The sequence below is a fragment of the Antrostomus carolinensis genome, unplaced genomic scaffold (genome assembly GCF_000700745.2).
Source record: "Antrostomus carolinensis isolate BGI_N321 unplaced genomic scaffold, ASM70074v2 scaffold18488, whole genome shotgun sequence".
Classification (NCBI taxonomy): domain Eukaryota; kingdom Metazoa; phylum Chordata; class Aves; order Caprimulgiformes; family Caprimulgidae; genus Antrostomus; species Antrostomus carolinensis.
In genome coordinates, this window is record NW_010332482.1 from 1 (window position 1) to 18,484 (window position 18,484).

Consider the following 18,484-nt stretch of genomic DNA (forward strand, 5'->3'; position numbering starts at 1 on the left):
TTGAGCTCTGCCCTTCAGCCAGTTCACCCAGCACACTGTGAACCTGCTTATCCCACAGTTGTCCAGAAGGATGTTGTAAAGGACAGTATCAAAAGCCTTACTGAAGTCCAGAAAAACTACATCCACCACCTTCCTTTCATCCCACTAGGTGGGAGACCTTATCCTAGAATCCCATAGGATACTAAATTGGTTAAACTGGATTTTCCCTTTGTGAACCCATGTTGGCTGTGCCTGATGATTGCATTGTTCTTTGTCTTTCAAGAGTACCCAGTATAATCTCCTCCATAATTTTTCCAGGAACAGAGGTTAGACTAACAGGTCTGTAGGTTCCTGGGTCTTCCCTCATGCCCTTCTTGTAAATCTGAATACCATTGGCTAGCTTCCAGTCCACCTCCCCAGACTCCCAAGACCTTTGGTAGATGATTGAGAGGGGTCCTGCCATAGCACACGCTAGCTCCTTCGGTACTCTGGGATGAATGCCATCAGGTTCCATGGACTTGTGAATATTCAGCTGATACAGCTGGTCCCTTACAATTTCAGCATCTACAAATGGAAAGTCACTGTTCCCACACTTGTGGTCCTCTGACACAGGGGACTGAGCCCCCCAGGGTCTATCATTATTAAAGACTGAGGCAAAAAAGGCTTTGAATGCCTCTGCTTTCTCTTCATCCCTATTAGTCAGGTGACCATCTTCAACAAGTATTGGTCCAATGTTTTCTTTAGACCTCCTCTTGAAGCTATTAACATACTTTAAAAAGCCCTTCATGTTGTCTGACACAACATTAGCCAGTTTCAACTCTAATTGAGCTTTGGCCTTTCATGTCTTCTCCCTGCATAAATAAACCACAGCTCTGTCCTCTTCCTGCAAAGCCCAATCTTGCTCCCAGAGATCATACAATTTCTTTTTCCTCCTGAGCTCCACAAGGAGTTTCCTGTTCAGCCAAACTGGTCTTCTGCCCTGCTTGCTTGACTTACGATCCAATGGGATTGTCTGCTCCCGTGCTTCTAAATGGTGGTTCTTAAAGACTGACCAGCACTCATGGACCCCTAAGCCCTCAAAAGCAGATTCCTGGGGTATTTTGCTAAGTAGCTCCCTGAATAGCTTAAAGTTTGCTCTTCTAAAATCCAGGCCAGCATCTCTGCTGTCCTTTTTTCTCATTACACTGAAAATTTTAAACTCAACTATTTCATGATCACTGTAGCCAACATAGCCACCTACCATCACATCTCCCATGAGTCCTCTATTCACAAACAGCAAGTCAAGGAGAGCACCCTTCCTAGTTGGCTCCCTAAGTACTTGTGATAAGAAGTTATCTTCCACAAACTTCAAGAATTTCCAAGACCCGTTCATCACAGCAGTACAATACTCCCAGTTGATGTCTGGGAAGTTGCAATCTCCCATAAGGAAAAGGGCTACCAATCCAGAAATTTCTCTGACTTACCTACAGAATAAGTCATCAGTGCTTGTATCCTGGCTAGGCAATCAGTAGTAGACACCCACTACAATATCTCCCTTGTTTTCCATCCCCCTAATCCTCACCCAGAGGCTCTCAACCACATCATCACTAACTGCAAGTGCTGTACAATCAAACTGCTCCCTTACGTATAGTGTGACACTTCCACCTCGCCTGCCCTGCCTATCCCTCCTGAGCAGCCTGTAGCCCTCCACCCCAGCACGCCAGTCATGGGACTCATTCCACCAAATCCCACTAATACCAATGATATAAAAGTGCTGGGAGCTGACCAACACTTCCAGCTCATCCTGTTTGTTGCTCATACTGTGTGTGCTGGTGTACAAGCATTCTGGATATGCTCCTGAGCCCTCCATTGTCCCAGGAGCAGCGTAAATGTTCCCACTGACATTGCCATCCTCAGGCAATGCCATGTCATCCCTTGGCTTACCTTCAGCAATCCTGTTGGTATCCCCTTCCCCCACTGTTTCTAGTTTAAAGCCCTCTCGATCAGTCCCACCAGCTTACACCCAAAGAGGCATTTTCCCCATTGTGACAGGTGGATCCCATCAGGCCCCAGCACCACATTTCCCCTACATTACTTGAGGAGTACTGATGCAGCAAAGCAGGCACCAGCATTTACTGTCACTGGGATCAAATTCAGCATTATCAACCAACTAACAGCTACAAAGCATGTAAAATGCCGGTCTGCATTTTGGATACAAAAAAAGTGTTAATACAGAGACCACCATGTAAGTCTGAAAAATTTTCTTGGAAAGAGGACCTGAGTCACTTGACCAGCAGTTTACTTGACCATTGCACCAGCCAGTGATAATATTTAAAATAAAAGATCCACTCAACATCAATCAAATCAACACAACTGAGGGGTTATCTTCATTATAACAAAAACCTGAATTATGTCTGTGTGGTCATTTTAGCTTGGCTGGCAACCAAACATACAGAAAAACCTAGAGAGTGTGACACCACCATCTTAAGTCAGATGATCTTTTAGGGTTAAAAGCTTGAGCACCATCAACAGGTATTTAACACACTGCAGCACCAAAGCAGCTAACCTGCAACTGTTTGTTGACTCAGAAAGTTCTGACAAGCCCCCTCTGCCTAAATAAAAAGACCAGATTCTCCACAACCTGCTATGAAATAGCTCCTAGCTAAGCTCAAGGTTTTGCAAAGCAAGGAAATATAGAATATACCCACAGCTCCTAAAGTCAGACAGGCGAGTGCAGTGCAACCATAGCTGAGGCATCTCCAGTGTTACTTGGATACGTCTGACCTTGCTAGAGCTAGGCAAGTTAGTCTGAGAAAAATAAGTGAAATGAAGCTCTGAATTTCACTCACACCCTTTTTAGTTCTGAAAGAGTGGTGGCACCTGTTCCTCATAAGGCACCAATGAGATCCTTAACAAGAGATGAAAGTATTTGCAAGAGGGATCCAGCATATTTAACTACAGAAGTAACATTTGCAATGGAAATAGAGCTATAATCCTTCTAGTTTTGAAATTACAAGGCACCTAGAAAGAGACTGCAAAACACACTTAGCTTGACACACACTTTCCTAGGTCTATGTTAGAGAGTCAAGTCTCCAATTTTTATGTAATCTGTGAAGAGAGATGTAAGCCAAACATTAGTTCTTCCAAGAGAAGCTATACTTAGTCTCACACAATTACATCAAGCTGGAAACAGACAAATTTAAAATGATTAAAGGATTATCCTTTTCCATCAACTAGCAAGAAATCTAAAGCAAAAACAAAGCAAAAGAAAAAAGTAATAAAGCACTCTGTAAGCATAAATTGAACATTGTTCATGCAGTAACTGAAGACATTAAACCCAGAATCCTGTAATACAATTTTTAAAATCCTTTTTCCTGCCAGAACCACACTGTAGTTTGTCATAGTAGGGAATCTGTGGGAGACAGAGCACTAAAACCTTCTGGGTACATAACTTTCTGTACATCAGGAGGGTAGGCACAAGACATTGCCAAGATTTATTTATTACAAAATCATGTATTAGGCATTTAGAGTCAAATCTGTTAATTTCCTATCTCACACCAAAGGACTTTGTATGGGAATATAAGAGGGAGAAATCCCCTGCAAACAGATGCGTTTCTAGCCATGAACAGCATACAAGAGAAATTACTCAACAAACTAAGAAAAATGTCATGTGTTCAACATGTGTAAATATCTAACAGGTAAAACAGAAGCACGGCCTCCTAATGCATCTTCTGTTTTTCTGTTCCTTGAATATTTGTCAAAACCTGAAAGCTCTGGTAGCAGACAATCAAAAATAAGCACCGTAGAATAGTATTTTAATTCCATGGAAGAAGCTTCTGCTTTAAATAGGAATATTATCTACCCCTCCATCTCAAGGTCCACTGACAAATCTGCTTTGTTTTTCAGGTGGTTTGTCATTCAGCTGTATATTAAGAGAATAATCAATGGAAAGTACCTCTTTTATAAATAAATAATAATCAGGTTACTATAGTTACCTTGTCTGAAACATTCAATAAATAATGCATCTCATTGAGTCTCATAACCTTTGCTCTCAGTCATCTCTAGAAAAGTTTTTTAAAATTTAAACTGATTTTAAGCTCCCTGTTTTTGTAATCTTTGGGTTTTCATTCAATTTTTTATTTTAGTGGGAAAGATACCTCTTAAGTAAAAATACAAAATATGTTAATAAATGTTATTTTAGAAGGGTGAAAAATACACAATTACATGGATATTTGGTCACATTAAAATGAAAACAGCCATTGGACTTTGCTACAATTAAATGGTTGCATGTAAAAGAAAAATTACTCTTTGGTACCTAAACTGACAAGTCATTTTTAAATCTGTATCTGGAATTCTCCTTTAAAAATATTCACACATTCAGTATACTTGGCTGTAATTAAAAAAATATAAGTGCACTTTTGTTTTGCAAAGCAATCAGTATAAAAAAAAGAAATTATCTGACTTACTACTTAAAGGCATTCAGGTCAGAGATGGAGCACAATACAGCTAAACAAACGTTTCAGCATTTAAAACAGTAAGGCCAGATTTTGTAAGTAACCACCCAGCTTTTGACTTCAGCGTCTCTCTGAAAAGCAAACACTGAAACCCCTTCTAGACCCAGAAGCTTCCAGGCTTTTACATGGAACTGCTGATGACTTTGAAAACTGCCAGTTGCATGACCACACTGACTCAGAAGTAAATAAAACAACATAATTACTGGGGTAAGGTGAACTTGATCAACACATTTCCACCCTTGAATTCAGTTGGAACTTTGTGATTTGTAACACTACTTTGATCTGATGTCCCTGGGAGAGCTGATAAATTATGCTTCTGCTGCAACTCTCCATTATTCTGAATGCACAAACACAAATTCCAGGGTTCTCCACCAGCTCTTACAAAGAAAAATCGGTCTGAAGCAGCCCTTCAGGCTGTTAATATTCTAACTCATGGCATTCAAACTGTAATCCATGAAGACTCAGTTGATCGGTGGTGCAGATCAAACATTTCTTTGGCTTGACTAAGGAAAGCTGAGTATAAATTAATGGCACATTAACGAACTTTTAAGAATTTGAGGAATGTAATGTGGATATTACCTGATGGTGATTAAGGTAAAGACACAATTTTTACACTAGGATATGGTGTACGCTTTCAAAATGTCTGAAAACCACCACTATAAATGTTTCTAAGAACATAACTACAGTAAACCAAAATAACAGAGCTGAATGACCAAGGTTAGGATCTCGGTTGTCTTTCTGTCTCTGCCTCTAACACTTGCCTAAAAATATGACAGTTTTGGACAAGAACTCCAACACTGAGGAAAAAAGGGTTAAAAAGTGAAGAGGATTTAGACATCAAACAACTCAAAATAATACTGTTACTTCAGGAAACTTTGTGCAGACCTTAACGAGAAAAGGAGACCATCACATAGAAGAGTGATGAGAATTCTTGTCTGCGGGTCAGCAATATTGCAACCACACAGGAATTCTTATTTTATGGAACAGATTTTGAGGGCGTTGGCACAGCAAGCACCTTCAAGTCTATGTGAACAGGTGATCTGTACATCTGTAAATACTTTTACATATCCATGTTGCTTTGGTGGCTTTGGGGTTTTTTTTACTCATAACATTACTGTCCCAAACTTTTTCTTGGGCACCAGAAACCCAGCCCTCTACTACATTTTTTTACATACACTGAAAATAAAAATTTTAATCTTATCCAAAGACTATAAAATAAAGATATCTGAATAAAGATAGCTGAATTCCTAGATCAGGCATGTTCATATGACTGAATAATGCTGAAAAACTCATACAATGGTACTTACTTTTTGGAGAACATCATGTTGCTACTGGTGATTACTGCATTAGGTGTAAAATTTTTTTAGTTGAAATCCTAAGGGTATCAACAATCTGTCTGTAATACATACACAATTTCTTCACACAAGCTTATCCTTTAGTACTCCTCTATAAAGACAGGTGACAGTTTTTCTACCAGTCAGGTTTTAATACTGTGAGCTCCAGCTCTGGCATCGCCTGGTGCTCTAGCCTAGAAAAGTAGATTTCACCAAAAGCTCTGCTTTCACAGCAAAATTAATAGTTGCAATGTATCTGAACATAATCCACAATACAAACTGTAGTGAAAATGGATATAAGGTAGTAATTTTTTTCCCCCTCTCAGATAGAGCTTTAAGTAAGCTTTTTTATATTTGGAAAATTTTGCTGACTATATAACTGTACATTTAGATATTTTCATATGTTTTAGCCTTTTATTTTTGTAAATACTTAGACTGTTGAATTGTTGGTTAGAATGAACAGCAAAGATGGACTCAGATGCTGGGTCTAACAACATCAACAACAAAACTTACACAAACTTTCACTGAAAATATTGAGCTTTCAGATTAGCAATAGGTTTACCTCTTTCCCATGTATTTTCATATCAAAGTTCTAAAGAAAAGCACTGTTAAGCCAAATCCTCTAAACATTATGTTGAAAGAAATGTATATTCAGTAATGCATTTTAAAATCTTCAGCTCTTGGATTCAAAGGTGTACAATGTAGAGTGCACTCTGAATAGGAAACTAAATATTACTATTTTTCTTATTAAAAATTTCACTTTTCATTGTATTAGCAAAAAATATCTTATTGAAATGGCATCCACTTTCTAATGGACTTTATAATAAATATTTAATTATTAATGAGATTTCAGGGATATAACCTAATTCAAGTAGATAAAAGAGCAAATGTTAAAATATCAGTGTCTCTAACTTTTCCAAAATATTAAAATAATTTATATACATTGCTATTTCAAAGTTCAAACTGTTTTGCTGGTGTTAATAAACATGGAGAACTAGTATATAATATTTTTGTTGTAGTCAAAACTTCAGAATAAATAAAATTTTTAGTTAATAGCTGAAAGTGCAGATATCATATACAGCTTAGTCTACACCACTGTCACCCAATAATTGATCTTCTATATAGCAAGAATGTAATAGGAAATGCCTAGGATCTAGGTCTTTAATTATGTGGCTGATTACTATGACTGATCAACTAGTTCTTGTGCAGCAGGTAAAACAACAGAATTGACCTAGAAAGCTGAATATCTGATCTAAATAAATGTGCTTTTGGGAATAAGAAGTCATCTTTACAGTGAAAATTTGACTTTTTTACTGCAAGTATCCACACCAGTTCAATTCCTTCTATTTACTTTTCATTTCATTTCATTCCATACCGTACAGTTCTCCTCCACCTTTCTTTATGGTGTAGGTCATGAGTATAACTGTGGTTAAATAAATAAACTTGCTGGTTTGGACACATGGATATCATGCCCACGTCTAGCCAAATTAGCACCAATACAGTAATCCTATTTGACAACAGCAAAGGAGCACTCGTCTGGTGTAGGAGAGAACTTCAGGTTTGCTTTATTTTATTTATTATATTAAGAAAAAGCTGTAGCCTGTTCTTTAAAATTTGCTAATATCAAGCACAATGAAGTTCATCCATATTATAAACCAAATTAACTTCTCAATCAGGGATGAGTTCAACTATAAAAAGTAATCTAACAAACATGTACATAGTGGACAATATAAGCCATATGAGGCTTTACTTTCCCCAATAGTCTTATAAGTTACTTATTACATCCCTGAAACTGGCTTTGACTCGTTGCCTGCAGGTGCTGATTCAGACTTTGATGGCTCTGAATCTGCAACAAAAAAAGATTAAAGTTCTTAGGATAACTTTAACCACAAGAATAAAAAGGTCAACTAAAATACTCAGTTTCTCACTCACATCAATATGCATACAAATTCCAGTACTTTTAATTTTTAACTAACAAGATAGACAAGCTACATACAAAGTTTGCAGTATGATGCAAATATACAACACAACACAAATGTATTATAGATTTACATATGGAACGGGTTATATTTCCTGCCTGATGAGTCTTGGACTTATCCTGTGCAAGAGATAACAGAGAAAGCTCCACCTCAAAAGGGAGCTGCAAGGTGCTGATGCTGCCAATTGCTTTGGATGAGCAGGGGAAGAAAATACAAGCACTACCTTCAGTGCATACCTGAAATAATGAAACAGACAAGGTAAAAACTGAATCAAGGTGCATGACTGGATGAAACCATACTGTTAAGAGCATTAAAAAAAAAAAATCTCCTTTTACACTGAGATATAGAATCAATCTCAATTGGAACAGATGTGATTGACAAAGGAGGGCAATACAAGCAAAGCAGGTGTCATATTATCTAAGAATTTGCAAAAGAAAAGCATCTCAAAAATAAGATGTATCTGTATATCAAACTGTGCAGCATACTGACTTTTCAGCAGCCTTTACAGTATACCCATCATTTTGTTCTCTATGCCTAAGTGGTAATAACCAAACCAATATCATGATGACTCTGAAAAAATCTTCAGCTTTCTTTATAACCTAAATGTCCCATTATAGGCATATTTCACATTAAAGAAATCAACTACCACCAAATGAATGAATTTGAGGTTTTGAAAATCCCAAATCCTTTAATTTTACTCAAAGTAATGGAAAAGAAAAATGTCAGTGCACAAGAAAGTTGAATAGAAACTGGAGACAAAAGAATATTCAAGATTTTTTTTCATGCTAAGGAAGAGTGCTTTTAGACTCCACAGTTGAACTGTTAGGTCATTGCACCTCCCAAGACAGCATCCCCTGCATGATCAGAGGTTGGATACTTAAGCTGACTTTGAAGAGTGGCTTCTCAGGTTATGCACCCTCTTTCAGGTCCAGACTGAGATCTGGCTACATCCCTTAGTTTTATAGCAGTTTTTCTTCTCAACAATAACACACAACTTCTAGTTTTCTGTTTGCCTGCTTTCTTCTGATACTCCCCTGAAGGAAAAGGTTCTGCATACGCATGCAAAAAAATATTACTGTAGATATATTAATGGAAGACACAAAGATGAATTCAGGAAGTGCTGAAGTGTCACAGAAACTAAATTAACTGGCCTCTAAGACTTCCACACATTGATATGTTAAGGTCAAGGCAATTACAGCAATTCCCAATGTATACATAAGTATTCACTGATAGAATTAAAAAAAAAAAAAAAAAAGTCTGGAGCTTGCCATGTGCATGTTCAATAGCATTTTAAAAGGTTATTACAGAAAACTGATATACTCACCATGGTTACCAAGCCACTATAAAAAGCCTAAACAAAAGGTCTTTGACAGAAGGGGAATTTTCCATCCTTTAGCCTTTATATCTAAGTGTTTTCAAGTAATGCATTTCATAGCTATTACCATTATGCATGACAGAGGGAGGTTTGAAATCATAGGTAAACACTGAATAACTTTTTTTCTCTCTAATAAAACTGCTGCAACTCCACTGTCTTCAACAATGCACGTATATTTATTTTGACAATATTTTATGAACAGTGACCATTTCTTAAACATGAGTATTAATAACATTTGTCACAGAAGTTTTCAGAAAAATATTAGGGGCTAAAGACTATTCACAATAAATAGGCAACAAATATTTTACGGTCTGCTTAAATTTAGGCAGGAGGATGGCTGTGTCTCTGCAGCATTTTACAAAAACATGTCACACAGAGGCCCTTGGATTAGAACAGAGCATTCTCCTGCAACTGTAAAGATGAAAAAAACCCCATGAAAGCCCCTGCCTTCACTGACTACAAACAGGAGCACTCTTTTCTTTAGCTGGTCATAAGGTATTGTAAGCTAAGCACAGTAATTCAGTTTACCATATTCAAAGAGCCACACAAACTATTCAGGCTACCCTCTACTCTTACCTTGAGATCCCAACTCCCTTTAAAAGAAACAGCTTTCAAAAATTTTACCTTTGGACTGCTCACTCTTTTCTGATGTTTCTTGAATCTCTTTTTGCCATCCAGTAAACTGCTGAAACCAGTCAGTCCCATAACCATTGCTAATTAATTTGCTAAAGTTTACTGCTTCACTCTTTCTCTGAGCAGGCCTGTAAGTCCAAATATATTAAGAAAAACAATAGCATAAGTAAACAAAAATGGGGATTAGGTGGGAAAACTTTATTTTGCACAGAAAGGGCCAGAGCTTTATTAATTTATCTCTAAGTAATTAAACATATATTCTACATGTAATCACCTAAGGAAAAAGAAAAAAAAACACCCAAAAAAGCACAAAACTACACCTGCTTCAGTAATGAGTAATTCACATGAGAAGAGCCATCCATTTTATTGGAACTTAAGAGGTATAATACTTACATAGTTCTGGTCTTGGAGATGAAAAAGAGAAATCACACAAAGAATGTGTAAGCAAAAAAGGCTGACAATACTCATTCTGTGGTGCATAAAGGTGAAATTTTGTCATAGATTTGCTCATAACTTCATTAGACAGTTTAATCACTTATTTTGCATCATTAACCTATTTCTAAAACATACTGGGATTACTAACGACTGTGTAATAAATTTTTAAGACAAAGTACACAGAAACAATTCAGTTGCGCACACAGCTGATGATGTGATTACATCACAAGTGATATAATAATTTGCTTAAAATATTATCTTCCAGTTGTTCATTACAGTATTTTCGTTGTGCCTGACCTTATATAAGCTACAGTTAATGTGTTTTTCCAAAATGGTAGTCCTACTTGTGTCTCGGTAACTTCTGCTTACAGAACTAACAATGCACACTATAGTTTGCATCTGTTCACTGGTATTGAGAAAAAAATAGACAATTTAGAACACAATAAAGTGTGCTACATGAAGAGATGCAACAGTATGCTTAGTTTTCCTAAAGTAATGTTGAATAGCTTTCCTGTACCAGTTAAAGTACTATTTGTTTGTAAAACTATTTTAGTATCACACGCAATAGCAAGTTTAGTAGCAGTAAGGACCCACAAGTCCATACACATATCCACTAATCTCTGCCATTTCACAAGGAGTAGTATTAATTGCATGCACTAATAGTTGCAGGCTTAGAAATTTAATGAATTTAATATGCGTACTACTTACATAGGTGGGAAGGAAAGCTTATTTTTCCCACTAAATTCCTTGTTTGTAGAAACATTCATCATTCTGCTTGGATATTTAGGGTTTATAGCTGGGAGCTTTACCTGTGTTAGAGAAATATTAACTTAATAAAAGGAGTTAAGATAAAAATAACCAAGAGATTATATGATAATATAATCTTCAAAAGTGAAGTTTATATTAAAGGCCCTAATTGTCTTCAAATTTTACTATCTTAGCTATATTATTTCCATAAGCAAGAGTACAGGAGTACAAATGAATAGCAACAGATAAAGCAGCACCTTAGTTAGTTATCCTGGATGAGCTCAGCTGTTTGTTCAGTATGTCAATAATACTAAATGTGCTCTCCACAAACCTTTCCCTCACAGTACACTCCTACCCAAAGATAAGCTTCAAATTCAAACTTACCCCTTGCAACCTCTCATCTTGGCTCATTTCTCTGTATGCAGTGTATGAAAACATCCCAGTCTTACTAAAGTCAGTGGGACCAAAAATTCATTTCCAGTTTAATTGATACCCTTTTTTTTTAATAAAAAGCATAAACCACCTCATATAATAAGAAAACAGTTGTGGTATATTAATTAGAGGTTTGAAATTCAAACAAATGCAGAGCTATTGGAGGAAGCCTACAAGAGAAAAGTGTATTTTACTTTTATCATCTTTCACTTGCTAACGACAGGTGAAGAAACTCGTGTTGACTTAAAGACAGAAAGATAAGATGACACCTAGATAGCCAGTGAAATGACATCACAGACTCTAGGTCTGAAAGTTGGAAAACCAAAAAGTAATGGAGAAACATCAGCAACCTGCAAAGCTGCTTATTTTAACATCAGTCAAAATCAATAGCTGCTGAGGGTCAACTTACCTCCCTCTGAAATAAAGGCATTAATTTAAATATCCCCCAAAACTCCCAGGTATCTTTCAGCAATATCTGATAAGAAATTCTGAGGCTAAAGAAAAAACAAAATGTCTTTAAAAAGTATTTACAGCTTCCTTCATTGCATTCAGAAAAGAGGGGGGGAAAAAAAGTCTCAAAGATAGCACAAAATTTTCAAAGCTTGTTAACAAAGTTTTTGTGTTATACTAATGTATCTTTTTAACTAGAACCTACCTACATATTATTGGACCATTTTATCTTTTAAACATGCAACACAGGAGAGCACCCCATAGAGTAAGAGGTACTACTTGCAGGTTATTAAAAAAACTCAGGACAGGGTAACTAGAAGTGAAGTGTATTGCTCTGTAAATTTAAAAGTAAAGATACTTTTCACCTATGTGGACATACCTACTGCAGTACAGATAACAGAACAAAAAATTATGAACAGAGTGCAAAACTCAGATGCATCAGCAGCAGAAGCACTTGGATTATAGACACTACAAAACAACTCCCATGAAAACATCCATGAGGAGAGGAATCCAAAACAGATGTAAACACACCATGGACTTCTCAAGGAGCCTGTACACATTTAGTATGGAAAGAGCAGAGAAAAGAATACATCTAATCAGTGAACTAATTAACAAGCCACTAAAGAAGCAGACCTGAATGACCTGAGAGAAAATGAAGCATAGGACAGACAGTTCTAGTGATGCTGAAACAGGATGTCAATACAAACCAATGAGTTAAGTCCGTGCTGAAATCCCTACAGACTTCAGTGGAGTCAGAGTTTCCCCAGAAGAAAAATTCCAGAATCTGGTAAAGAATAAGTGGATGGGCTACTAGATTTCAGCTTGACTGATGTTACGTTGAAGCTTAAAGAAATGAAAAACTGGGACGCTTGTCAAAGAAGAGACGGTACTAGCAAGAGCATGCAGTGATATCAGAGGCCATGATGTCAGAAGAAGAGGGGGATCTCTTGTCCAACTTGGAGGTTAAAAACCACGTTAGCTGCCTAGAACTGCTTTTCAAATCCATTAACACTATTCTTTGCTGAAGCAGCATATTTGTGCTTTACATTTCAAAAATGCCGTAAGATTGTGCAAAAAACAATAGTGCTGTTTTCTTTCTGTCATTAAACAGTACCATTTCAGGTCTGACGCATCATGGAAGTTTCAGATCCAGGGCACAGTTACCTACAGTTTCAGCTGACAAAACTGATTTAATTAGACAAGTAGAAATCATCAGTCTTGGGTAACTTTTGTCACATACTGAAGGCATGATGGCACACAGGGCAACACAGAAACATGACTTGATAGTCAGGATACAGAAACAGTAGATGGAAAGAGATGAGATTCTCCTCTTGGCACTGAAGGAAAGCCTTAGAAGAGGAAGCCTAGTAATTAAAGAGTTCATTAAAGGGGAGGGGGAGGAGGAGGGGGGAAGCCTAAAGAGATTTTGTTTAGAGGTAAACAAAGGCACCAATGTCAAAACTAAAATCAAAGAAAAAAAGGGGAAAGGAAAGGCAATGAGAAAAGACTGAAGGCTGCTAGCAAGTCTTGCACATGGTTTTAAATTTTGTCTTTTCTTGGTATTAAATGAGACAACCTAGCACAAATTGCAGGTATCAAAACGTTCCCTACTGTTCAAATCAGCTAAGGAGTGACAAAATGAGCAAGGGAACAGATCAGAATTTGGTTTTGGAGAGCATCTGCAGTCCTGTCAGGTGCTGTTTGTTACTTTGCTGGGCAAATTCAGCATTAAAAGAAGACCTTTGCACCACTACACCCCAATGGTTATAGCTGAGGAGGCATTTTCACTTTGACAAGCCTTTATTTAATAACCAACAAGTTTCCAAGATAAAGTAAAGTATGTAGGACACTTTTTACATGTTCTCAGTTTATAGCGTTCTCTCCCTTTGTGAGAAGATGGCAATGACATACCCTAAAAACTACTATCTAAATTTATTATACATACACATTTATTAGTCTCAGATTCAAGAAACATGAAATGTGATATCTATTGTGCCTGGCTGGTATATGAAGAACAATGGATATCTGATGCCGGCACTGAAAGCTAGAAGCCCCCAGATGAAATCCTGGCTCCCCTGCGATCAAGGGAAAAATTCTAGATTACACTTCAGAACTCTCTCTGAGGTAAAATCTTGACCTCAGATGAGTAATACTCTTGCTACAGCACATATATACATATGCATGTATGCATATATACACATATATTGTGCCTGAAAGATGTGACTTCAGACATGAAGTAGTAATCTTACGGGTACGGCAGGAAGATTGCCTAATGCTAACCCTGATACCACCTCCAACTGATCTCCCACCCATACATAGTCTGCCTTTTTCTTAAGGTCATGGCATTTTCAACCCAACCCAGCTGGTCCACATGATGCATAGGCAAAAAGATGCATCCACCTGGGCTAGCAGTCCATCGCTTTGCCATAAGCACAAAGACTAAATCCTTCACGCATTAACACATATTTGCTGCTTTGCAAAATTCACAGAAGAACAAGAATTATCCCCATGATGAAGGCATTATGGAGGAACTACAAGATCCACCTTGAGGCATGGAGAACCATGTAATGGTCCCCCTGATCTCCAGTCCTCCTCTATGCAGTTACAAGCATAATAGGATGAACAGTGGAGATTCTAATACTTCAGAACAAAGTGGCATAGAGGCTTAAAGCTCCAGAGCAAGGGCCCACTTGAGAACAAGCTTTTCCAGACTGAATAGAAGAGGTATCCTTAGAGGTTAAAATGTTTTTGCAGGAATCCCTTAAGGGATCCCTTTGGGATTTATCTCCACGATTGCATCATGCATCTCTCTTCTGAACAACTGCTTAGTCAGACTGGACTGAAAAATATTTTCAATACATTCAGTCTCAATACTAGAGGAAGTTTGCTGCTGCAGTATCACCATGTAGTAAAATAAATAATTTAATATTCCTTAGAACTTTGCCTGTGGTGCTTTGGAACACATCTCTTGCATTTCAACATACAAGATGTACAGTGAGAAAACTGAAATCAAGACTGTTTGGTAGGGCTAGTTCCAATATCTCACTTGAAGACTCTTCAGGAAGGTACTCTTAAGGCACAGGATAGAAACCTCCTACAAAAGGAGATACAAGAAACAGCTGTGAAAGAAGCACCATGTGATTTTACAAGATATATGAGACACTTTTCAGGTTACAAGAAAGGTACACTGAAGGACAGCCATTTCAGAGATGGTGGTGTGGAGGTAAAGCTAAAGCTAGAAACACAGAATCTGCCTTCTCGGGTGCCTAAACTTAAACAAAAAGATTTGGTAGGTTTAGTACCTTAGACAAAATTCAACTTCAGGTTCCAGAAAAGCAGTGTAAATTATATATCAGAGCCTCAGCAGATTTGGAATCTGAGCTGAATATATAACATATATTCACTTTGTATTTGGTAATCAATAAACACATGGGAACTTTCATTCACATGACTGAATGAAACTGGGTCTTGATCAAACTCCACCCAAACAGAAATAGACCTCAATCTCACTTTACCAGTCACCACATGGACTTGAATTACTCTGACTGTTATCAAAGTTAAATTTGACTCTTAGAGCACTGAAGATAATTGATTCTCAAGTAAGAGAGTGAGGACAGCACTTCCTCTCCCTCCTAGTTCCATCTTTTAAGAGGCTCTGTGGCAGGCTAAGTTTCTATATTCAGTGCCTTAAATCTCTGACTGAAAAAAAGTGTCACCTATAAGCATCAGGCAAATTACAGTTTAAGCATATGTTGCTTGTTTGTTTCCACAGATTAAGCAAATGTTCCCAAGCCTAATCAGAAATGAGGTGTTCCTATTTACACAAGCCATCATTCTGAATTTGCACTATTTACTCATTTCTTTAGAGGTTAAGGACTTTTTTTTCCTAAAATGTCCAACGTCTGCCCCTCTGTTCAAGAAGGGAGGTACTGGTGTTCAAGTACCTCACATGCCTTTCCAGGTATACTCCAAAAACCTATGGTAAATGAGGCAACCAAGATTACAGAGGATATTAAAAAAACATAAGGCTTCAGCATCTAAAATGGGCAAGGGCAGGGAGGATGAAAGAGGGAGGATGGGAGAGAAGTTTCCAGGACAAAACACCAAGATCATCACAGAAAGGTTTCTTCTGGGCATAGCTTGTGCTATACTTATTTTGTCTTGGATACATCTTCCATTCAAAGACAGTTAGTGTAGTCTCTTTGAGGACTCTCTTCTACTTTAAACCAAAACAAAGTCCTTTTTTGGAACAGGCTTCTGTTCCTCCCTCCTTTTTATTTCTTCCTCTCCCAAGATCGTTAAACAAGAATTCTGTACACCGGGAGTAAACTGCAGGGGAAATAAAGCCTAAGAAGATAGAAACGAACTCCAGGCTTTAATTCACACTTAAGTATCCATCCCATATAATGTAATTGGAAACTGCATTTCTGGTTCATATGCTATACCTGTAGCGCTTAAAAGAAACACAGCTTTCTTCTCATTCTCTAAGTGCAATATAAACATTGCTTCTGAAATACAGAAACTCGGGTGGACTACAGCTTCCCTTCTATAAGAACCCACAGGCCCAGCTAGAAGTGTCTTTACAAGCTCTACAAACAAAGCATTGTCACAGAGTGCCTCACCATCATACCTTCTTTTTCTCTGTGTTTTCTTTGTCCTCAGCATCCCGCTGCCAAACACTTTTCATATCAAAATCAAAAGGCCCTCTTCTGGGTTCATAACTGTTACCATGATGTTCATCAGCCTTAAACTCTCTGTGAATCATATAATCTGGTAGAGAGGAAACAGAGCTCCTGCAAGCAAAGATGTAACACTTGTTTGCACAAGGGATATGTATCTTGCACTTTAGTACCAAAGTATTTTGAAAAACTAACAAGTAAAGAGAGAACCCAAGAAGTTACACGGGATCTCAGCAGACTTACTGTGGCTCACTGGTCGCTGGGGGATTGGAGCAGTGCGAGAACCAGTCAGGCACAGCATATGCTGCTGGAGAGGACTTCGCTGTCACAGAAGTGTAGTGCTTCAGTAGGTCTTGAGAGAAAAAGACAAAAGCCACTATTTTTCTGACTTCTTATCTGGTTGCAAAAGCATTCCCTTTGTTTCCAGGTTGCTGTTTTATCAGGAAGAAACACTCGCTTTATTCAGTAAGGAGCATTTGTCTCCCTCGATAAAACAGACAGTCAGAACCTTGCAGCACTGTGTTCCACTTGTACCTTGTTTATCTTGCTCTAAATGTTTTGATGTATTTCTACCAGTCTGTTACTTCATATGTCTGGATTTGTTAGCCTGCTCTAAGCATGTGTGCAAGGCATCTGCTCAAGTTCCTCAAGCTTCCTTCTTTGATAAAGGAAATAACAAAGCCACAGATCACCTTGGTACAAGGACACAGTGTGTACAGCACTGTAACAAACTGAATGTCATCACAAACTGAATGTCATCACAAAAACCACTTTATAAACCTCTACAAAGTTTTCTGATGATGCTTTTTTGTGACACTGTTTTCACCAGACCACTACTTAAATAACCCAAGTATAAATTGTAAACACCTCACTCAAATGCAGCTAAACTGTCATCATCTACTTAGATCAAACACATTTTGCTAAAAGGAACCTATACACAACAGACTGCAAGGCTTGACAAGATGACCTCTTACATCACATTTTCAATTGCTCATTTTTCCTATAGGTTAATTTCAAAACTCCACAGGATTCTTCTGTAGTATCTACAAGCACTTTCTACCACCACTCTCGAGCAAAGCCAAAGAAAACAAAGGAAAAACAAACAAGTGAGACAGACGCTCACCAGGTTGGCCTCCTTGCTTTGCCAGCCTGACGTAAGCTGAATCAGTATCCTTGATCCACTTCCTGCGGCACCCAGACGGCACTTCATGGGGAGCTTCTGCAAGGTCACCCAAACCTGGAATCTGGGATGTTGGAATACATGTGCTCTTCGAGGTTACCAACTCCTCTGGTTGTTTCAGTGCCATGTGGTATTATTGTCCTGCAATAATGGAAAAGAATATATTTATGGTAAAAGTTAACTACTAGAATCCCTTTTTCAGGGAACTAACAAATCAAGCCTACCTGAAACTTAAACAACATGCTGCATTTCAGCTTGGAGACAGAAGAACAGGCTTGCTTATTCTAGAGGATATAGTACACACAACTTCTAGCGCACCAGATAAAACAAGGGAACACCTTGGTTTCAGTTTTGAAACAGCGTTCAAGTTTTCACATAAGTATTCTAATATAGGGGATCGTGCACCTTCTTGCAGAAAACTAATTCCAAGGATACCAAGAGCAGTAGGAGGCACAGAGACAGCAGGAACCACTTAAGCCTTTGGTTTCCTTTCCTCCTCACTCATTAATAAAAGCAAAGACAGTACCTGTCTGTTTGCAGGTCTTTATTTGTAAAACAACCAAACCAAATCCCCAAACTGCTCACCTCCTTACCTTAAAAAAAACCCAACACCCTACCTCCCAATACATTCCCTTCTCAACTTCTAGTCAGCAAAAAGAAAATATAAATAAATCCTCATTAATGGGAAAATGAAGTGGAAGATATGGAAAAAAAGCCCAAAACAAAGAGTCTAAGGAATTATGCCACGAAAGATGCGCAGAACACTTA

General features: G+C 37.8%; 1 protein-coding gene across 1 annotated transcript; it reads right to left on the reverse strand.

Moving 5' to 3' along the window:
• Positions 1–7,577: 7,577 nt before the first annotated feature.
• On the reverse strand, positions 7,578–17,843 carry CUNH7orf57 (chromosome unknown C7orf57 homolog). The gene is given in 7 exon segments (XM_010173546.2): positions 7,578–7,599; positions 7,601–7,652; positions 9,785–9,921; positions 10,937–11,037; positions 16,488–16,650; positions 16,780–16,888; positions 17,660–17,843. Coding segments are annotated over 7 exon segments (768 nt in total).
• Positions 17,844–18,484: the final 641 nt, after the last annotated feature.